The 19,588-nt window shown below is 49.8% G+C and overlaps 2 protein-coding genes across 5 annotated transcripts in view; one reads left to right on the top strand and one right to left on the bottom strand.

Annotated features, from left to right (window-relative positions):
- Positions 1 to 5,397, top strand: part of GAREM2 (GRB2 associated regulator of MAPK1 subtype 2) — a 34,732-nt gene extending 29,335 nt beyond the window's left edge. For all 4 annotated transcript variants that reach the window (XM_074331793.2, XM_019712764.3, XM_074331794.2 and 1 more), the window contains 3 exons: positions 272 to 1,297; positions 2,266 to 2,429; positions 2,942 to 5,397. In XM_074331793.2, coding sequence (XP_074187894.1) covers positions 272 to 1,297; positions 2,266 to 2,429; positions 2,942 to 3,971 — 2,220 coding nt within the window. In that variant the 3' untranslated portion in view covers positions 3,972 to 5,397. The remainder of the gene's footprint in view (positions 1 to 271; positions 1,298 to 2,265; positions 2,430 to 2,941) is intronic.
- A 1,197-nt stretch (positions 5,398 to 6,594) lies between these two features.
- Positions 6,595 to 19,588, bottom strand: part of HADHA (hydroxyacyl-CoA dehydrogenase trifunctional multienzyme complex subunit alpha) — a 37,880-nt gene continuing 24,886 nt past the window's right edge. The window contains exons 12-20 of the mRNA XM_074331797.2: positions 17,177 to 17,311; positions 14,949 to 15,120; positions 11,728 to 11,814; positions 10,068 to 10,208; positions 9,566 to 9,634; positions 8,623 to 8,818; positions 7,815 to 7,929; positions 7,159 to 7,304; positions 6,595 to 7,072 (exon numbers count right to left, since the gene is read on the bottom strand). Coding sequence (XP_074187898.1) covers positions 6,927 to 7,072; positions 7,159 to 7,304; positions 7,815 to 7,929; positions 8,623 to 8,818; positions 9,566 to 9,634; positions 10,068 to 10,208; positions 11,728 to 11,814; positions 14,949 to 15,120; positions 17,177 to 17,311 — 1,207 coding nt within the window. The 3' untranslated portion in view covers positions 6,595 to 6,926. The remainder of the gene's footprint in view (positions 7,073 to 7,158; positions 7,305 to 7,814; positions 7,930 to 8,622; positions 8,819 to 9,565; positions 9,635 to 10,067; positions 10,209 to 11,727; positions 11,815 to 14,948; positions 15,121 to 17,176; positions 17,312 to 19,588) is intronic.

Here is a 19,588-nt window from a genome sequence, read left to right as displayed (position 1 = left end):
TCCTTACAGCAACTCTTCCAAGTTATTACATGAGGTAATTAAGGTCACCAGAGGTAATTCATTTAAGGTTGCACAGCCACCACGTGGCCTCTCCAGGATGGAACGTGGGTCCCTAACACCCCACCCCCACCCCCCAATCCAGTGATCTTGATCTGGTCTCAGCCCTGGGAAGGGCTGAGAGGAGGGCTGCCCTCCTAGGTCCTGGAGGGCCTCATAGGGCCGGCTTTCCCTGGGGCCCAGGCGAAGGCCTCACTGTTTCTGGGATCCCCAGGTGGTGTCGGGCGAGTTCAGCGAGGACAGCGAGGTGTACAATTTCACACTGCACGCGGGCGACGAGCTCACTCTCATGGGCCAGGCGGAGATCCTGTGCGCCAAGACCACCAAGGAGCGCTCACGCTTCACCACCCTGCTACGCAAGCTGGGCCGGGCCGGGGCGTTGGCCGGGGTGGGTGGCCCGGGAGGTGCGGGGGGAACAGGCGGGGGCGCCAGGCCTATCAAAGGCAAGATGCCTTGCCTCATCTGCATGAATCACCGCACCAACGAGAGCCTGAGCCTGCCCTTCCAGTGCCAGGGTCGCTTCAGCACGCGCAGCCCGCTGGAGCTGCAGATGCAGGAGGGCGAGCACACGGTGCGCGCCATCATCGAGCGCGTGCGGCTCCCGGTGAACGTGCTGGTGCCCAGCCGGCCGCCGCGCAACCCTTACGACCTGCACCCGGTGCGGGAGGGCCACTGCTACAAGTTGGTCAGCATCATCTCCAAGACCGTGGTGTTGGGGCTGGCGCTGCGTCGCGAGGGCCCGGCGCCGCTGCACTTCCTGCTTCTCACCGACACGCCGCGCTTTGCGCTACCGCAGGGCCTGCTGGCCGGGGACCCGCGCGTCGAGCGTCTGGTGCGCGACAGCGCCTCCTACTGCCGCGAGCGCTTCGACCCCGACGAGTACTCCACGGCCGTGCGCGAGGCGCCCGCGGAGCTGGCGGACGACTGCGCCAGCCCGCGCCGCGCGCGCCTCTGCCTGCCCGCGCCCCCGCGCGTCCCCGGGCCTGCCCGCGCCCCGGGCCCGCCGGGCGAAGGCGACCAGGAGTACGTAAGCCCCGACTGGGCCGGCGCGCCCGAACCCGGCGCCTCGCCCGCCGAGATCCCCTATGAGGAGCTGTGGGCGCACCAGGCGGCTGAGGGCCTCGCCGAGGGCCGGACCCGGCCGCTCCCGGGGCCGGACCTCATCTCCTTCGGTGCCGCGGGGCCGCCCCTCCTGGAGACCCAGGCGCCGCCGCCTCCCGTCCCTCCCAAATCCGAGGCGGTGAGTGACGCGGTGGAGGCGGGAAGGGTGGGAGGCAGGACGCTGAGCTCTGCCTCTCTATCCTCTGGGGAGGGGCCAGCCAGGGAGCCCGGTTTGGGCCTAAAAAGCAAGTTCTCCTGGGCCTCCAGCCCTCGAAGTGTGTGACAGAGTGGCCCAGGTGTGGGGGAAGGGGAGAAGAAAAAGGGGGAAAGCGTCGCAAAAGCATTTGTAGTGAGGGATACCAGTGGCGGTGACGTTGGGAATTGCGGGACAAAGATGCCAGTAGGTTCCTAGCCTCAGAAAACTGGGAATGAGTCTACAACAGCGTGACCCAGGTTTCACAGAACAGGAGCCCTTTAAGCTGTCCAGTGAAAAGAAGGTTCCATGGCGAAATAAGTTCAGAAAGTGTGTGTAGGACTCCCAGCCTTCCACTGCTGCTCACTTTGGAGTTACACACCGCTGGTATAGTAAAGGCTCTGAGAAGTCCTGCACTAAGGAAACCTGTTTATCTGTGTTCAATGCAGAATTTTCCAACCATACTTGTCCACAGAATATGGACAACACCCATTACCATCCCAGGAAGTCCGCTTTCAGCATTTGATTTATAAGGAAGAGATTCAAAGGGCAGATACTTTTCCTTCCCTCCCCCTGCCCCCGTTCTGTTTCCCTTTTCTTTCTTTTTACTTGAAGAGGGAATATGTCTACTTTTCTGATTGTTTTTGATCGACTTCTGTATTTTTCTGACATTCACAGTGGATTTCCAGGGCGGTAGGAGACTGTATGTGTTGTGTGCTCTGAGGAGTGAAACAGGTTGGAGAGATGATAAGGGGTGGGGAGGGTAGGTCAGGTCCCTGGGGTGTGAGGCGAGGCTGCCTCTGGGCAAAGTGTCAGCTCCAGACACGCCCCTTGCCCAGTTGTTCAGGAGGATAAGGAATGTCAGTGGCCATGGCCCCGGGACGGAGGGTGGAGTCATGGCTCTCTGCTTGCAGGTGAAGGAGGAGTGCCGACTGCTCAATGCCCCACCTGTGCCTCCCCGGGGTGGCAGTGGCCGGCTCTCAGGCAGCCCCCCGGTGCCCCCACGCTTCCCCAAGCTGCAGCCTGTGCACTCTCCCAGCTCCAGCCTCTCCTACTACTCCTCTGGCCTCCAGGATGGGTGAGCGCCTTCCTTCTCTTGGTCCTGGGCCCTCCTAAGGTGGAGTGAGGCAGGGGAGGCAGGGAGGGAGCCAGTGCTGAGGAAGAGAAAGACTTTGGTTGGAGGGCTCAGAGGGTGCACTACCTCGGGAGAGGGCACTGGGGTCGGGTCTGGGGGCTTGGGGCCCAGTCCCTCACCCCCCACTGTCTGGCTTCAGTTTGCTCCTTCCCTAAATTGCATAGGAGCACTGCTCTGGTTCCCTCCAGACTGGGACTCAGCCACAGGGTGGAGTGTTCCTTGCTATTTTGAAATTTGTATGTAATTCAGTTTTGTTTTCTTTTTCCTGGGGTGGGAGAATGCCTGAAGAAAGGATAGGGCAATCCCAGAAGCCTTGGGGGCTGGGGTATGGGCCAGTGTTCTGAGATCAGAGTGGCAGCCTCTGTGACCTGGCAGAGCAATGTCACGTGTGTGATCCTGTCACGTTTCCCTCTTGCTGTCTTACACTTCGTATGTGTCTGTCTCTCTGCCCACAGGGCAGGTTCCCGCAGTGGCAGTGGCTCCCCGTCACCAGATGCCTACTCCCTCTATTGCTACCCATGCACATGGGGAGACTGCAAAGTGGGCGAGTCCTCCAGCCGCCCACCCCCGGGACCCCTGCCCTCAACCACGCAGCCCAGCCAGGCCTCCCGTGCCCTCACAGAGCCCCTGAGCAGTAGAGCTGCCTCCCTCTTGGGGGCTGACACCCCTGTTAAGACCTACCACAGCTGCCCGCCTCTTTTCAAGCCCTCTCACCCCCAGAAACGCTTTGCTCCATTTGGAGCTCTCAACCCCTTTTCTGGGCCTGTCTACCCCTCAGGCCCTTCAGCGGCCTGCACTGCTGGGCCGACGACCACCTCGTGTCCCCTGGCTACCTCCAGCCCTGCTTATTCCCCAGGCCCAGGCTCACCAGGCCAGGCCTATTCAGCTGCTCCCACCTCCTGTCCCACTTCCTCCTCCTCTTCTTCTGAGTGGCAGGAACCAGCCTCAGAGCCCTTTGACCCCTTTGAGCTGCGGCAAGGTGGCTCTCCAGAGCCTGAGCTGCTGCGCTGTCAGGAGCCCAGAGCTGTGGGGGCACCTGGGCCTGGACCCCGCCTTTCACCACTTGGACCCCCCAAGGCCTTTGAGCCTGAAGGTTTGGTGCTGCGGCAGGTCACTGCTCCACTGTCACCAGTGGCCCTGCAGGGGCCCGAGGCTGGTGGAGCACGACTCCTTCTCACCCAAGGACGCCTAGAAGGGCCTCCTCCTGCCAGTCCCCGGGATGGGGCCACAGGCTGGGGAGGCCGGGATGCCTCTTCCTGGCAGCCTCCTGCTGACCTGTCTGCGCTCTCCCTGGAGGAGGTCTCTCGCAGTCTGCGTTTCATTGGGCTCTCGGAGGACGTGGTGAGCTTCTTTGCCCGGGAACGCATCGATGGCAGCATCTTCGTGCAGCTCAGTGAGGACATCCTGGCCGACGACTTCCGCCTCACCAAGCTGCAGGTCAAGAAGATCATGCAGTTCATCAAAGGCTGGCGGCCCAAGATCTGACCTTCCCAGCTCGTGGCTGCACCACTGGAATGCTGGCTCAGAGGCCTTGGGACCAGCCGTGGGTCTGCAGGGGGACAGCACTCCCAGAGGCAGGTCCTTCCTGTGGGGAGAATCTATGCTAAGACCGACGCTTCTAGGTAGCCACACAGAGTGAATCCAGGGGAGACCCACTTGGAAATGGGGTCCTCTGGGGTGAGACCCCTGCATGGGGACAGCTTGCCTTTGAGGGTGCACAGTGTGTAGGGAGAAGACGAGGCCCTAGTGCACACCCGGGCCTGGTGAGGCATTTGCTGCGATGCTCAAAAGCTGGCCTTATGGTGACCTCTCACCTTCTTACGCCCTGCTACAGAGCTTCACAGCCGTCTCACTTCTCAAGCTTATAGGTTCAGGGTGGAGACGAGGGAAGAAGATGGCCCGTAATTTAAGCACAAATTCCCCAAGTGCCCTCTCTCCTCTGTGCTCTGTGGGCTTTTGGCCTAAGCTGCCCCAGGGCCGGGGTGCTAAGTTAGGGGCCTCTGGGGCGCCCTTCCCGTCCTTGTCTGCTCCTCCCTGAGTTAGTCCCCTGGCCCTGAGGACAGGTGGATCAGGTGTAAGCCTGCGCCACCGCACCTCACGGTTCCACCTCTGGGTCTGGCTCACGGTTGACTTCGGAAGAGCACAGCTCTGCTGTTGACCTACTTATCTAGTTGGGGAGGCAGATGCTCCCCCGACATCCAGCGCCCCGTGTTCTCCTACATCTCTCCCCCCATCCTGCCGGGTTGGGTGCAGTCTGCCCAGACTGACTCCATGGGACAGACAGCAGGCCGATTGAACTGGCCGCTGCTTGATTCTAGCAGCACGTGGCTTTATCACTTCCACGTCCACCGGTCTCCTGCCCCATCACTTGACTCTGGCAAACACCTGGTGTCCCTCCTTGGTTTCCTGTCAGTGGCACAGGGAGGACGGTGGAGAGAGAAAGCACAGTGGCTTGGGAAGACCTGCCTTTTCCCTCCTGGAGTTTGGCCCTCCTGCACTTGCTCCCGTGCCTCAGGCAGGTCTCTGCCCCACATCTTGTGCCTGGTGATCTATTGGCACCCAGAGCAGGGTGGCCACTGTGTCCAACCGCTTGTCCCTCCGTGCTCTTCCCCGTGTCACCTCCCAGGAACGCAGTGGTTCTCATGTTCACTAGTGTCAGGCCCCAGAGCTGCCAGCCTTTTCTGCCTTACCTGGCCTACCTAGATATTTATTTCCTCCGTCTTTCTGTCTTAAGAGTAGCGAAGCCATGCTGGTGTCCCAAGCAGGCTGCCTCAGCTCTGAGGGAAGGGGAGTCAGAAAGTAGAGCACAGATACTGATGCCGAGACATTGGGTTTCCTTGCCAGTCATTTAACGAATGCTCAAGGACTAGTGAAATAAATGCTAGATGGCTGAGGAACAGTGCAAGTGGAATTCGGGGTGTCAACTGCTTTCTTCCTTTGGAGGCACAATGGCTATGCCTCCAGGCGGGAAAGGACTTCGGTCCCTAGAGGCAGCTGGCAGTGCCGGCTCCCCATCCTGAAAGCCCCTCCCCTACCAGAACCTCCCACCTCCCACTACTGTTTCAACAGAATTCATACCTGCCATGTGGAAAGACCAGACTTTCAAGTGCCACCAGCCAGGGCCCAGGTTGAACCTCCTGCACTGGCCCAATGCCTGCCGTGAGGCTCTCCGAGCCCCACGTTTAGAAGCTGATGGCCTTGGTATAGAGGATCGCTTCTCTACCATCTACTGGTCATCTGAAAACCCCACTCAGAGATGAGCTGGCTTTAGTCTGGCTTCCTAGCAACCGTCAGAGTTCAGTAGAGCCAGAGCTAAGCTCCTTGCCTGCGTCTCAGCCACAGAGCTGGACCAGGGCGGTATTTGAAGTACTCACGACTGGCGCAGAGGCAGGAGCAACTGGTTACCTCTCCAAGTTGAGAAGGCACAGTGATAGGACTTGCATTATGATTCTGCGCACACTCAGCGTGGATCCTTCTGCCAGACCCAGTTCAAAGCCCCGATGCTGTTACCCAGACTGGGCTCTGCTGCAAGAACACAAGTGTAGGAACTTGCCACACCAGAAGGCGGGGGGGGGGGGGGGGGGGGGGGCAAGAGTGGAAGGTCTGGCAGAATGGAGGTGGGGGTGGGCTGATGGCGTTCCCTTTCCTGCACACACGTGCTGCCTCTGGTCATCGTGCAGGCCTCTTCCATGCTCTGGGGCCACCAAGACGCACAGGGTAGTGTTACCTGTGCTTAACTGCAGCCATCCCACACACATCCTGAGGAGCATGTGTGAATGAGTTACCCCAAGAAAAGAATTGGATAAAACTGCAATGAGGAAGTGCAGTTTAGGGAAAGAAGTCTGTTACATATATATATCCTGGTCCTCCATGCCTGTTACACGTCTGCTGCTCTGGTTAGCTGGGGCCACGTCCCCACTGTAAGCAGAAGCCCAGCCAAAGCATTTAGAGTCAGGGTTCAAAGGCTTCTCTCTTAAGGTGCTGTCTAGAACTCTCTCAACACATTCTTAGCATGAAAGCACGGGGCTTTATTCCAGTTCACTCCCTGAAAGGGGTTTAAACCAGAAGGACAAAGACAGAAAAAAAAAACTGAACAAGCAGGCAGGGAGGCTGATAAATAAGTCTGGTTTTATTGTTACCCTGTGTGTGGCCGGGTGCACAGCTGCCACCACCACTGGCCTCCTGGGAGGAACAGGCAGCAAAGATGGCTCCAGAGGTGCTGCCACTTTGTGCCTTAGGGCTTATAAATTCTCAAGCAGTGGGTTCCACGTTCCAACATGAAGTGCAAACACAGCCAGACTTCACCAGGGAGGAGAGACAGTCCTAGCTGAAGGCACTTAAAGCACACCAGTGCCGGAGCTTCTTTTCCTCGGGTGAATCTAGACACTAGCACTGCCGGCAGTTGGGATTAGTGTGCAAGTGGCAGGGGTGAGGGCCTGCTCACTGGTAGAACTTCTTGGTAGAGCTGTTAGCGTGGTCAATTAGCAGCTGGCATGGGGTGAACTGTTTTCCATAGGCCGCCTCGTACTTCCTGAGCCGATCTACTACCTTCTGAGCACCATACAGATCCACGAAGCGGAAGGGCCCTGAGGGAGAAACAGGATTTGATGAAGCAGACAGCAGCATGAGCTCTAGGATAAAGTGAGCTGCTTGCCCACCTCCCAAGACCAACCTCCAAGGCAGGGCGGGAAGCCGAGCCCAAAGACCGCTCCGATGTCTCCCTCTGTGGGGGTGGCCAGGATCCCTTCCTGCAGGCACAGGGCGGCCTCATTCACAAATCTTGTCACCAGGCGGTACTGGACGTCTTCATCAGAGGAGCTGCCAACAGAGAGAGACATTCAGGTAGAGAAGAGCAGGCAGGGAGGGCTGCAGCGGCCTCAGGAACAAGGGCCAACCTCCTGAACCTGCAACTCCAGGGACGGTGCCAGGCTTATCTTTCCCTTGGAAAGACAGCACAGAGCTACGTGCCCTGAGGAACCTGAAGCCGAGCACCTAGAGCAGGGTCTGCAACAGAGCAGTATCTCTTGACACCAGCAGCCGTCAATTACAAGTGATAAAGGGTTTGGAGGGCAAAGGGGCCTGGATAATTGTATGTAGTTACTCTCTGGGACCTCCAGAGGGAAGGCTGGAACAGGGGTCTTCCAGGGCTCGGCTGTAGTTCTCCCCTGATGCCTGGCAGAGAATGAGCAGATGTGTGTGAGGAAGGGCACAAGTAGAAAGCTGCGTGCCGGCAGCAGCTACGGTGTTCATCACAGATGAGGGAGGGGCTGAGAAGTTCTGGGCTGATGAGAAACGTTTTCACGCTGTAAGCCACTCCAATGGACTTACACATCAGGCTTAGGCGGCACCTTCAGACTTTCCAAAATACTGTCCATGTCAGAATTCAAATTCTTATTCTTCACACCCTCCTGGTAGATGTAAAAGCCCTTCCCAGACTTGCGACCTAAAAGAAGCAGGAAAAGGTAGTTATAAATTCTCAGAGCCCAGGCCTGAGAAGTCTCTTCTCTGCTAGTCTGCTATAAAACTCCTGCCTCTCTTGTGTATCTGTATATCTAGCTAACCCTAGAAACTTAGTGTTCCTCAGGAGAGTTCACAGAGAAGGAAAAAAGGTATTTCTTGGAAGTCTGTGTATCTTGATGGGAAAGGTCACTTGGGTGAGTTTTAATGTCTAGATATGCAACACCAGACCCTAGCACGCCAAGTCCTAGCGCTGATTTTGCTGCTTTGCCAAGAGAGAAAGCCCCCTCTCTGGTGGGCCTCAACTGTGTACTCTCTTCAGAGGTTTTACTGCCTGCACACAGGCACCAGACAACATGGTGAAACCTGGATGCAAGCTTGCCAGTGCAGCATCCCAGATGTATTAGAAGCCCTGGGCAGGAGAAAATGCCTGTCAATCCGGCATAACTTGGGTAGGTAGTAGCAGAGCTTCAGAAGGCCAGAGTTTCACCTTCGGTCCATAATCTACAGGCCCACCCAGACTAAAATGTCATGAAATCACTTTTGCTATGACAGTGGGCTCATAGTGTGTTTAGGAAAACACTCTTCTTCTACACGGGCCTTATGTAACTCTTTGCTCTCAAGAAACTGTTCAGAATGTTGTGACTAGTGCTGGTTATGTTTCTTTGACACGACTCACCCAGGAAGCCCTTGGACACCATCTGTTTCAGCAGTTCCAGGCTTCCACCTCCAAACCGCTCCCCAAAGGCTTTGCCTAGGTCTTCTGCTACGTGTTTTGCGACATCCACGCCAACTTCATCCACCAGTGTGGCAGCGCCCACAGGAAAGCCAAAGCCTGTGGTCAGGGAGTCTAGCTTCTTAGGGTCAACTCCTTCCTGAATGGGACGTAAAGCAGGGACTTCAGGGGAAGGCCATCCCCGTCCCCCCACAGGGGCTCCCGGGGTTGGCTCTCAGAAACGCTGCGGGCAACACCTACTTTTCTGGTGCCACCTGGCCAGGCCCAGGACTGGGACTGTTTCACCCAAGGAAACACAAGAGGTTAGGGAGCCACAAGGGGAAAGTCCGAGCCTTCCCTAACCTACCGCACTTTAAAGGCAAGTCTACAGAGGAAAAATTATTCATGTTTTCCTTGTATGTAATTCTGAACCTCAATAACGAGATTCCATGGCAGACAGCGCTGTTTCCCGTGACTGAGAAGAGACATGACCAAGGGGCTGCGCCGCACAGCCCGGTGTTCCCCGTGTCTGGTAAGTGCCTGATGAGGAGGGCCCCCCCCCTCCTGCTGGTGAATGACCTGTATGGCCACCGGAGGGGGCTGCTTGTGCAGAAGCAGATGCAGGGCCAATCAGAACAAGTGCAGAAACTGCACAGAAGAGCATGTTGGGAGGCCTTTGGCCCTAATGGAGCAGAGAGGAAGCTAAGGGAGCAAAGCTAAAATTCTGCCCAGTTTGGCAGCATAAGCCCATGACTTCCCACCACGTGGGAAAGGGAGGGCACAAAAGGGCCTTCTTGGAGAAGAGTCAGGAGTTATCAGAAGACCATACCTCACCTTGACATTACCCATTTAGAGAGCTGCTTTAAGGCGTGGAAGACGCCTCACACATTTCAAGAGCAATACCAACCTGGAGAATTCTGATGACTTCAGACATCATGGGTGCAAGACACCTCGTGGTGTAGAAGCCAGGTCCATCCTGCCAAGGGAGAGAATGTGAGCTCGCTGGCCCCTCCCTCTGTTGTGGGTACTACCTGAGTCTGGGCGCTCCCCAGACGTCATTTCAAATTCAAGGTGATTGTAACCTCAATCAGAATCCTTAAAATTAAATTGCAGGGGAAGCCATAGCCAGGGGCAGCATGGTTTGACTCCCAAGAGCACAGCATATAGTTTCATGGTCACCTGAAAGGTCTGGAAGGGCTGGGAGAACCTGCCACATTCCCGACATGCCCCACTCCGACCCTGACTCGGTGGTACAGTCAGTACCACTGTCCATACTGTGGACAACCAAGGGGAAATCATATCAAAAGTCAGTATATTTGCCCCAGAATAGTTACCACCAAGCTGGGTGGTATAAAGAGTCTTAATAAAACTTCTCCAACCCTGACGCTGTTACACGGCTCTCTCTGTACCTTAACCACAATGATGACCTTCCCCTGCTTGAGACCCACGGCCACAGCGGAAGCAGTTGTGTCCTTCGACGTTTTCTCGGTTGTGATGATCTCCAGCAGCTGCATCTTGTCCACAGGAGAGAAGTAGTGCATGCCGATCACCTGGCGAGGGAACAAAGCCCACACCTTAATGCTCACGAGGATGCCTAACAGCATTCTTCTGCTAGGAAAGCACTGGAGAGACAGGCGGTGATACAGGAGTACAGCTTGATACAGGCGAGTGGTTTGGGTCCACGGTTCTTTGATCAGAAGTTCAGTTTGTTCAGGGAGAGCTTATGGGAATCCTCTTCTTCCGTCTGCTTCTAGGGGTTTCACTAAGGGAAATCAATCCTACCAACTACTGGTGCCAGAATCACAGCTAAAGGCCGAATTAGATTTATCGCGGAAGAATGAAGGCTCCACTTAATGATGCTGATGGTTTAGATGCTGATGAGAGGGTCCACTTTTTTGGGAAGTAGGGGCAGGCAGAAAGTAGTCAGTTGTGGGCAAACTGAGATGGCTGGGCACCTGACTTGGGCCTCTTTGGCCTGCCTTGTGTATGAATGCCATAGGCGAGCAGGTGATGGCAGCTATCCAAGATAACTGCAGGTAGCCTGCAAAGTGTGATGCTTGGTCCACTCCACTGGGGAGAATGAGAGGCTGGCATCAAAGGAACAACAACAGGTCCTCCTTTGCTGATTTTAAATGCTGTGGAGGTGCTCTGAGTGATGACAGACACTGCCAGCCTGTCTACCTACCCTCAGACTGTTTTTGTGTCTTCCCTTAGTGTCACACTATCAGCTGCCACATTTCCCTGTGACCTGTTCTTGCCATCAATGAGCCTGCCTTTGTGAGGCCCCACCATCACTCCTAATCTGCTGCGTGCTAGGAGACAAGATGACCCTGCATTAGCAAGCTATTAGAATAGGAATAAATAGGCTTTGTGTTTTTAGTACGTGGACTGTGTTATCACCCTTCTGAAATCCTTAAAGGTCTTTTCTATGGCCTGCCTACCTTTGGCTGGTTATGGGTAGATGAGGCTAACTGGTATCCTCCTGAGAGCTGAAGTGTTTTATTTCTCCTTGAGGGTTTTCACTTTCACTTGATTACTCTGGTAGACAGCAGAAGCCCAAAGATAAATTTCTAGGCATCATTTCAAATCGCTGAAAGTGCTCCATACCCACCCCTCTCATGCCCTGGGTAGAAGGTCCAAGTGAACCCATAGGTGGACCTCCCACCGCACCCGACCCTCCATTCTTGGGTCTGGAGTTGGAACCAAACCCATCCTAGACAGTTACCAGAGTCTGCTATGAAGCTGAAGTGGTATTTTGGAGCATCCCTTATTTTAGGACCTATTTTTCAATGGCTAATTGTAATAAAGTTTGGCTTTATAGTCTGAACCTGAACAATCATACCCACTGGAGATACAAATCACCTATAAAAGTATTTGTAGTTGGACTCCACTTGTCCCTGCATCTTACACTGGTCATGGTACTAGCTTTTTAGGTGCCCAGTTTTTGGAACTACATTGTCACCCCCACCTACTTCATAATCCACACCAGTCCCGTCTCATGTTCTAAGCCTTCATCAGTGAGCCTGAAGCAGTAAAACATTTCAGGGTTTTCTTCTCTTCAAAATTTACCTTCTCAGGTCTTTTGCTGACAGCAGCGATTTCATTGATTGGGAGGGCAGATGTGTTGCTGGCAAAGACACAGTGAGCGGGAATCACCTGCAGGGAAAAGCGTTTAAGAATGTGTCATGTGGGTCTAGGAAATGAGCAGAGTCCAAAGTAAAAGTAACAAGTGACATGTGAGCCCCGCCAGAACTGCTCAGACAGTAGACAGCATTCAGCTGACATTTGTGATTACCTTGGGCATCTGTGGTGAGGAATGTGTTGACCTTGTTCTCTTTCCCATTCAGCCTTCTAGTTATGGCCCATCATGAGGTCACTTAGCCCTAACCTGTCCCAACAGTTAGGTAAATGAGGCACTTCAGAGAAACACTGAAAAGATGGTCTTGAATCAAATCTCATTTGTTTCAAGATCCAGCGTGGGTGTCAATCCTCCTTGTTTGGGTCTGCCCTCAAGTCTGAAAGCTTACGACACCCCCACACTCCAACTTTATAATAAGCCATAACGTGCATGCATGCCTATCTCATTTTATACACTGTTACTAAAATGGTACACCGCTGTAATTATATCTACCGTACATGAATACCATTAAGCACCAGCTTTATCAACCTGGAGAATAGTCTCTAATGTAGGCCCTCTCAGTATTCTGTCCATGGGCCTAGCTTATTCATGTTTTTATTCAGATGCCTGGATAAAAACATGGAAGGCACTGCACCTGACAAATTTGTGCAAATCTGGCACAGGCAGAAACCTAACATCAAAGATGAGAATCAAGGTTCAAGACATATCCAACTCACTGAAAAGCTGAGTGTAAAATAAGATCAATTACTATGGGGATAAAGGAAAAGTACTACATTAAGATTTATTTTTTAAAAAGGGAAAAAAAGAACCAGACAGGCACCTGATGAATAAGATGTGACTTGGCAGTAAGCTTATTATAAAGAGCCCATGATTTTAGTTAATCAAAAGTATAATGTGAGTTGACAGCCATGCATGAGTGTAAGAAAGCTAACAGTCTCAAGTTATAATACAAATATGGTGGCATGGTGTCTAATGCTGGTGGTAAAATGCTCTACGAAGAGCAAACCAATGTCACCAAAGATGGCTGGCAACAATTCTTGCCCGCCTGGTGCCATGCCCATCTCTCCTCCCAACCAGAGGTAGAGTCTACTTCCCCTCCCCTTGAATCTGGGCCAGCCTGTGACTTGCTTTTACCAATGGCATACAGCAGAAGTGACTATGCCAGTCCCAGGCCAAGCCTTAAGAAGCCAAGTAGCTTCCGGTTTCGCTCTCTTGGAAGCCATGGCTGCCAGTAGAGGAGCACAGAGGCGCCCCACCCAGCTTGCAGCTAAATGCAGTCATGTGAGTGACCCCAAGTGAAACCGCATGGAGAAGGCCCAGCTACATGTGAAGCCCTCCCCACACTATAGAACTGTGAGTTGCTTTTCCAGTGGTTTGGTCACATGGCAATATAGCACTGAGACATGATGAAGATACTCAAGGGGACAACCAAGGCCGTGTGGGGTCTGCAGACAAGGATTAGGAAGAATGTCAAAGGAGAGAGTTTAGTTCTGTGGAGAGGAAGGGAAGTTTTAAAACCTTGAAGTATATAGATTTAGCTTTAAACTTTTCTTATAAAGCAAGCAGAGGCCAGATGAGATGAACTTGATACCCTCCGAAAGGTCTTTCACTTAAAATTCCTTAATTTTCTAAATACAGGTCTGTTCTGGAATTCACTCTTTTTTTTTTATCTTTCTGAATAACTTTGCGTATCTCCTACTGAGATGATTTCACTAGCTTACTAAAAAAGTAAAGGCATCCGACATGTTATAGAAGTAACTAAAACATACATAACATTTTGGATTTTACTCTTAGTAATACTTTTTCTAGCCAAAGCTGGCACCCCTTTTCTTCTTACTATCTGCTAAAAGTCTATGATTCCCAGAGAATCCTCCCTTTCTCTGCTCACTTTCCCATAGTCCCTTTCCCCCTGTGCCATCACATCAAACTCGCTGCTCTCCTTCTCTCCCTTCGAGGTTCTGCCCCATCCTTTCCTCCCTTAACCTTCTTGTTGCAGTGGGAACTACTAGATTGATTTGTTCATAGCCTGCACTTCTCTTGATCTGGTGGGCCCTCTTCTTTCTCTTTTGCTTGACCACTGGCTTCCCAAACGTGAAAACTAACCATCTTCCCCCCATTCTGATACACCCAAACTCAGGGTTTCCAAAAGCCAATACCCCCACCCGGTTGGTTAGTAGATAATCTTCTCTCCTCTCTGGCTGTGTGTGCTTTGGCTGCCGCTCAGAACCCCTGTCACTGGCTCAGCAGCACCCAGAAAGCCATGGGAACGTCATCTCCATTTCTAAGCTGAAACGCCACCTATCACGGCTGGAACACAGATCTACCAGCTTTTCTGAATGTTCTGCCTCAGCTGAATCCAGCATTACACTTCATCTAACGGAAAGATTCTGGAATGTGCGTCTCACACGAGGAGCCTATCCCAGACACAGGTGCCTGTCTTTAGCTGTTAAACCCTTCGGAGGGTCAGTCTTTAGTAGAGCAGGGCTGCCTTCACACAGGCAGGCATCTGAAGGGTACAGCCCCATTACTCAGGACACCTAGGGTGTCGCCAAGTCAGTGCCGTTTCATTTACACCATTTAGTAACCCACATTCTGTTGATCTAACTGTACGCTAGGCTAGGTCTGGATCGATCTCCTGCCTGATTACTGCCATTTCTTCTTTTCTGGGCTCTTTCTGCGTACCACCCTCTTCAAGTACTTGTTTTGTTCAAGTCACCCCATCTCAAGAATTGGCTATGGAGAGTATGAGGGATCAAGACCAAAGCAGCAATTCCACAAAATGAGCATTTGAATCATGCTTGGAGAAATTGTTTCTCCCGTTTCCTTTGCTGCCTCGACCTGAAGAAGTTGTTATGGTTTACGGCCAACCCAACATTGCAAGATATCTGGCTGTTCTCCATGAGGTTATCTGTGTGTTTGGACAACTGAACTCTCCCCTCTAAGGCTAACAAACCCTGTGCTTAGGTTGATAAGTGACTTGGTTTTCTTCCCATAGGACTTAGATTTGACTTTTATAACATATGCAGTGTGCATGAGCTCACAGAAAAACTTAGGTTTGGAAATGAACAACCCTGTAAAAAGAACCATGACTTTCCTATTGTTCCTTTAAATACCCCACCTCCCTGCACTAGGATTCAGGCCCCTTACTCACCGCTTCTACTTCCTTTAGCACTCTGTGCTTAAGACTGAGGTCCTCAAAAACAGCTTCAATCACCATGTCGGCCTTTTCAAAACCCTGGTAATCGAGCTGCCCAGTCAAGTTGCTGAAAATGAAGTCCCTTTCAAATGATGTCAGAGCTTTCTTCTTCACTTTGTCATTCAATCTAGAAAAAAACCACATTCCTAGTCAGAGGGAAAGAATAGGAAACTAACATTTGTTGAGTGTCCACAGGCTAGACAGCACGCTGTGTGATTTTCATCAACTCTGTGAAGTACTTGGTGAAAATTACTCCCATTTTTAAGGCGCCGAGATGCTCCGAGCTCAGAGGGATTTGTGGTAAAACAGCTGGGTCCTAGGGTGCCCAGGGCACTAGGATTCAAAGGCAGGTTGAACCCATATGTCCACATTCTACTAAATGCCCAACTTATATAAACTGCACCACCCATAAACCATTTAAATTTGCCAAGAGGAGGAAATACTAATACTAGAATGCAAAACAGAAGCGCAGCTATGGTAATTCTCTACCTACAGTAGAGGAAACCGCCAGCCCGTGTCCTATACCACATGGATTTACACTTGCTGACTTATCATTTTGTTACTCTGTAACTGTAATCTTCTGTAGGACAGAGACCAAGCATTATTTGTTATATTTTTAATCCACTCCCCAGGCAATACCTAGTAGCATACTGTATTGATTACATAAAATATTAACTTCAGGTTTATTCTTTCCCACAGACAGCTAAAAAGGATTCCTGCTACTCAGACATTTACCTGATTATTTTTTATTGCCAAGGAAAAGAGGCTCTCCTAGGTTTTAATCTGACCACATTTTCAGAATAAGTGACCTAGAGTTTTCCTCTGATTGAAGTATGAAGCTAAACCCTATTCACTAATTCCCTTAACCAAAAGAAAAATTAAAGCCACAGGGTAAGTTCAAAGAAGTAGTCAAGTCTTAAAAGTGTGGGTTCAACCCTCCTGGTTTCTGACAACCATGTCAGCAATCAGCATACAAGATGTTTGTCAGAGTTCAAAATATTACTAATTGCTCTAATTCTAATGCCCAGTGAAACTATTTCCAAGGGAGGGCAGGAAACATGTATGCCTCACGTCAGCGGTACGGTGAGGGGCATTCACCAGAGCCGGATGCTTCTAAGGCAAAAAGGGAAACCCGGGACACCTGGATCCAAAAGAGATCAGGGGAGAAAGCTATTCTAGAGCAGCCACTCCTCATTCTGGTGACTGTGAAATGCTATTTGGGGGCGCTTGCAGGCTAGTCTCAGGGCAATGCTGTCATCTAGCACGTGCCATTTTTTTTGTGTTTTGGTCAGAATCTTGTACTCCAACTCCTTGCTATCTTACAATAATCTGCCAAAAAGACTAAACCTGCCAGGTCCTGGAAAGCATTATGGTAGCAATATATGAGCTTCCGTGCAGAAAAGGGGTAAAAACATGCTTAAGCTACATAATCCATTTAAGAAACAAAAAATGCTCCCTCAGCTAAAAGTCACACGCAGGACAGCCTAAGTGCAGGCAGCCTGTCTGTCCATTACAGCGGGCAGAGGCCTGAGTGGAAACCAATTCCCAGTCTGACCAAGCTGCTGCTCCATTTCCCCCCTCTGCAAAACACGCATATGTGTGTGGGGGAGAAGGGGGCAGGCGAGCATTTACCCTTTATTAATTCAGAGGTAAGATAGAGAGTCTTGTAAAGCCTCAGACATTGTGGAACCAAATCAGTTAACTGCTTCTCTATAGTAAAGCCAGTCAAGAAATACAAGGTTCAGGAGTTCTGATCCCCGCCCTCCATTCAACGTGCAGTTACCGTCATTTCCTCACATCCTAACCTCTGTTCTCTCCACAAAGACACAGGGAGTCATGCTGTTTCAATGTTTCACAACAACATAGCAATTACATGGAAACTATCCAAGTTGCCAAACATGAGAATTTCTAGTCTGATACCAAAGCATAAAATAAATGGCATTTAAAAATAGCTAATAAAGTTTTCTTTTCTGCACTCAAAGAGTACAGATTCCAATGACGTTAATGGTTTATAACATCTGTAACAAAATGAAGCGAAGGAAGGAATTAGCATTCCCACAAATCAAAGGAGACCCGGATTAACTATGGAGGGTCTAGTACTCGTCATGTTCAGGAAAAAGGGACCTGGGATAGCAAAAACCAAAACCATTCGAACTCCTGGCCGAGGCAGAGAGCAAGCTTACCCTTTGAGCACCTGTTGCTGTCCTCGGCCCAGCCCGGTGAGCGTAGCATCTTTAAGAATAGTCTTTAGGCCCTTATCCACAGACACTTGGGCAATGCCGGCTCCCATCAGCCCTGCACCAAGAACGGCTAGGTGCCTGAAAGGCAAGGATAAAATGACTTTTAGTAAATCACTCCTAATCATTTCAGTAAAAGTGGGAGACCGCCCAAGTTATCATCCAATAAACCCACTGAGCAGGCACAACAATAAGTGATTTCAAATAATTTTTATCTGTAAAAATATACCTTTAGTAAATGATTGCCTTCAAAGTTAAATACAAAAATTCATTAGGTCTAAAAGAATTGGTCTATCCAAGAAGACAGAATTATATTGATTTCCAACCAGGTCTGAGATCACCGAAAAGAAAACAACTCGGTTTATGCTTAAGTCAACATGACTTTTTGTTTTCCAAACAAAAGCCAACTTGCAGTGAGTGACATGCCCAAGAGTAACTTCTCTTTTTCCAACTACTTCTTTGTTAGTGATTTTACCATTTATCAGCCATCTTTCATTTCTCCTGAAATCTGTGCCTTTATCACTCCTAACTGGGATTAGTTCAAAAGTCTCCTGGATGGCGTCTTTGCTTCCAGACCTTACCCGCCCTCAAACACCTCCATACTTGCACATTCCTGCCTCTTCCACTTCTGAATTCCTCTTGAACTTGTCAGGACGAACTGGCTTACTCCACACTATTCTGGAATAGGTTTGTGTACATTACTTTTTGCTTCAAATTCTAATCTTTTTGAGGGCCAGAGATCCATATCTGATCACTCTTTTTAGTTTTCCATAGTTCTGGAGCAATATGGATATTCTCATATAACTAAAAAATTTTTTTTTCACAACAGAAGGCCAAGTTTACATCATTGTAGAACTAAATTAGGGTTGTAACGCAGGATAAAATTTTACTCCTAACAATTCTGATTATAACGTTCAAAAATCATATTCAAGACTCAAAAAGGAAACCTAATTTCAAGTCCTGGAGCGTTTTTCAAATGTAGTTTAGTAATAAGAAAAATATTTACATGGTGAGTGTTAAGTATTTGGAGAATGAGAAAACAGGGTAGAGAAATATAAATAGGGGCTCAAAAAAGATTGATACATTTACTGCATCAAAAGTAAAAATTTGTTTGATAAATAACCCCACAATATTAAGACGACAACAGAATAGGAAGAAATTTTAAGATATATAGCAGAGAAAGGATTATTCTGGGGAAATATGAAGAACATGCATATATCAATTTAAAAAGATAACTAAATAAAATGGGCAAGGGCTTACATAAAGCAGTTCACTAAAGAAGAAATTGCAAATGAAGATGCTCAACCTTCCCAATAATCTAGGAAATAAAACTGAAAATGAGCTATTTTCTCCCCATCAGATGGGCAAAAAATTTTAAAGTATCAGTGAGGATGTACAAAAACTAGTTCTTTCATGCAGAGTTGATGGAAGTATACTTTGCCCTACTTTGGAGGGCAAATTCATTAAAACCCAAAATCATATACTCTAGGACCTACTTCTCATTCTCTACTCTAGAGAAATGCACTTATGCACAAGGTGACATGCCGCAATGAACTGTCATACAATGTTTATAATAATGAAAAGTTGGAAACAGCCATCAGTCCCATCAGTAGGAGATTAAAAGGCATGAGATAACTGCTGTGTCCCAATATGCACTGCACGCTGAATAAAAAGAGCAAGCTACAGGGTCACACACAAAGATTCCTTTTATATTACAACCCTAAACACAACAGTATCATCTCGTATCTAACCTTATTTACAATCGTTTTTTAAAAAGGAGAACAGAGATGCATTCTGTTTATAAAAATTAATTTAAGAAAAAAATAGATAAGGAATCATTATCCAAGGCAAGGGGACAAGGCCTACACAGACAGAAGTGGAGGTATTACTGACATCCCCTTCTTCAATGCTCTTTATTACATTTTCAATTCAACATATCTGCTTTGGGTACCTTATAATTTAGTCTTACTTTCTAAGATGATGTTACCCCTTTCTTCAATTTATTTCCCCAGTTAGGTCAAGTTTTATATCATGTTTTTCTATCCATTTAGTTCTGAGGTTTTGAATTTTGATTAGAGGAGATTTTTTTTTCCTTATCAGCAAATGCTTGTTTAAGGATATTTAATGCAAGTTTGGAAGTGTTCTGTTATAAATTTTCTTCTTCATTGTGGTTGTTTCTTGAGGGGAGAATTTTCATAAGCTTAAGTATTTTGATTCTCATTTTCTTTTTTCTTCTCATGTTAGTTTTATATGGACGTTGCCTGTCTTTTTGTGTGTATTTGGTACATAACACCTCCAGGTGGTTATAAACTATCTGCACATAATAAGTTATATGCAGACAGGAGCAGGAATCGGGAG

Source organism: Rhinolophus sinicus, chromosome 2 (genome assembly GCF_057876585.1).
Source record: "Rhinolophus sinicus isolate RSI-liver-muscle chromosome 2, RSI-T2T, whole genome shotgun sequence".
NCBI classification, from domain to species: Eukaryota; Metazoa; Chordata; class Mammalia; order Chiroptera; family Rhinolophidae; genus Rhinolophus; species Rhinolophus sinicus.
This window is presented reverse-complemented; position numbering and strand designations above follow the sequence as displayed.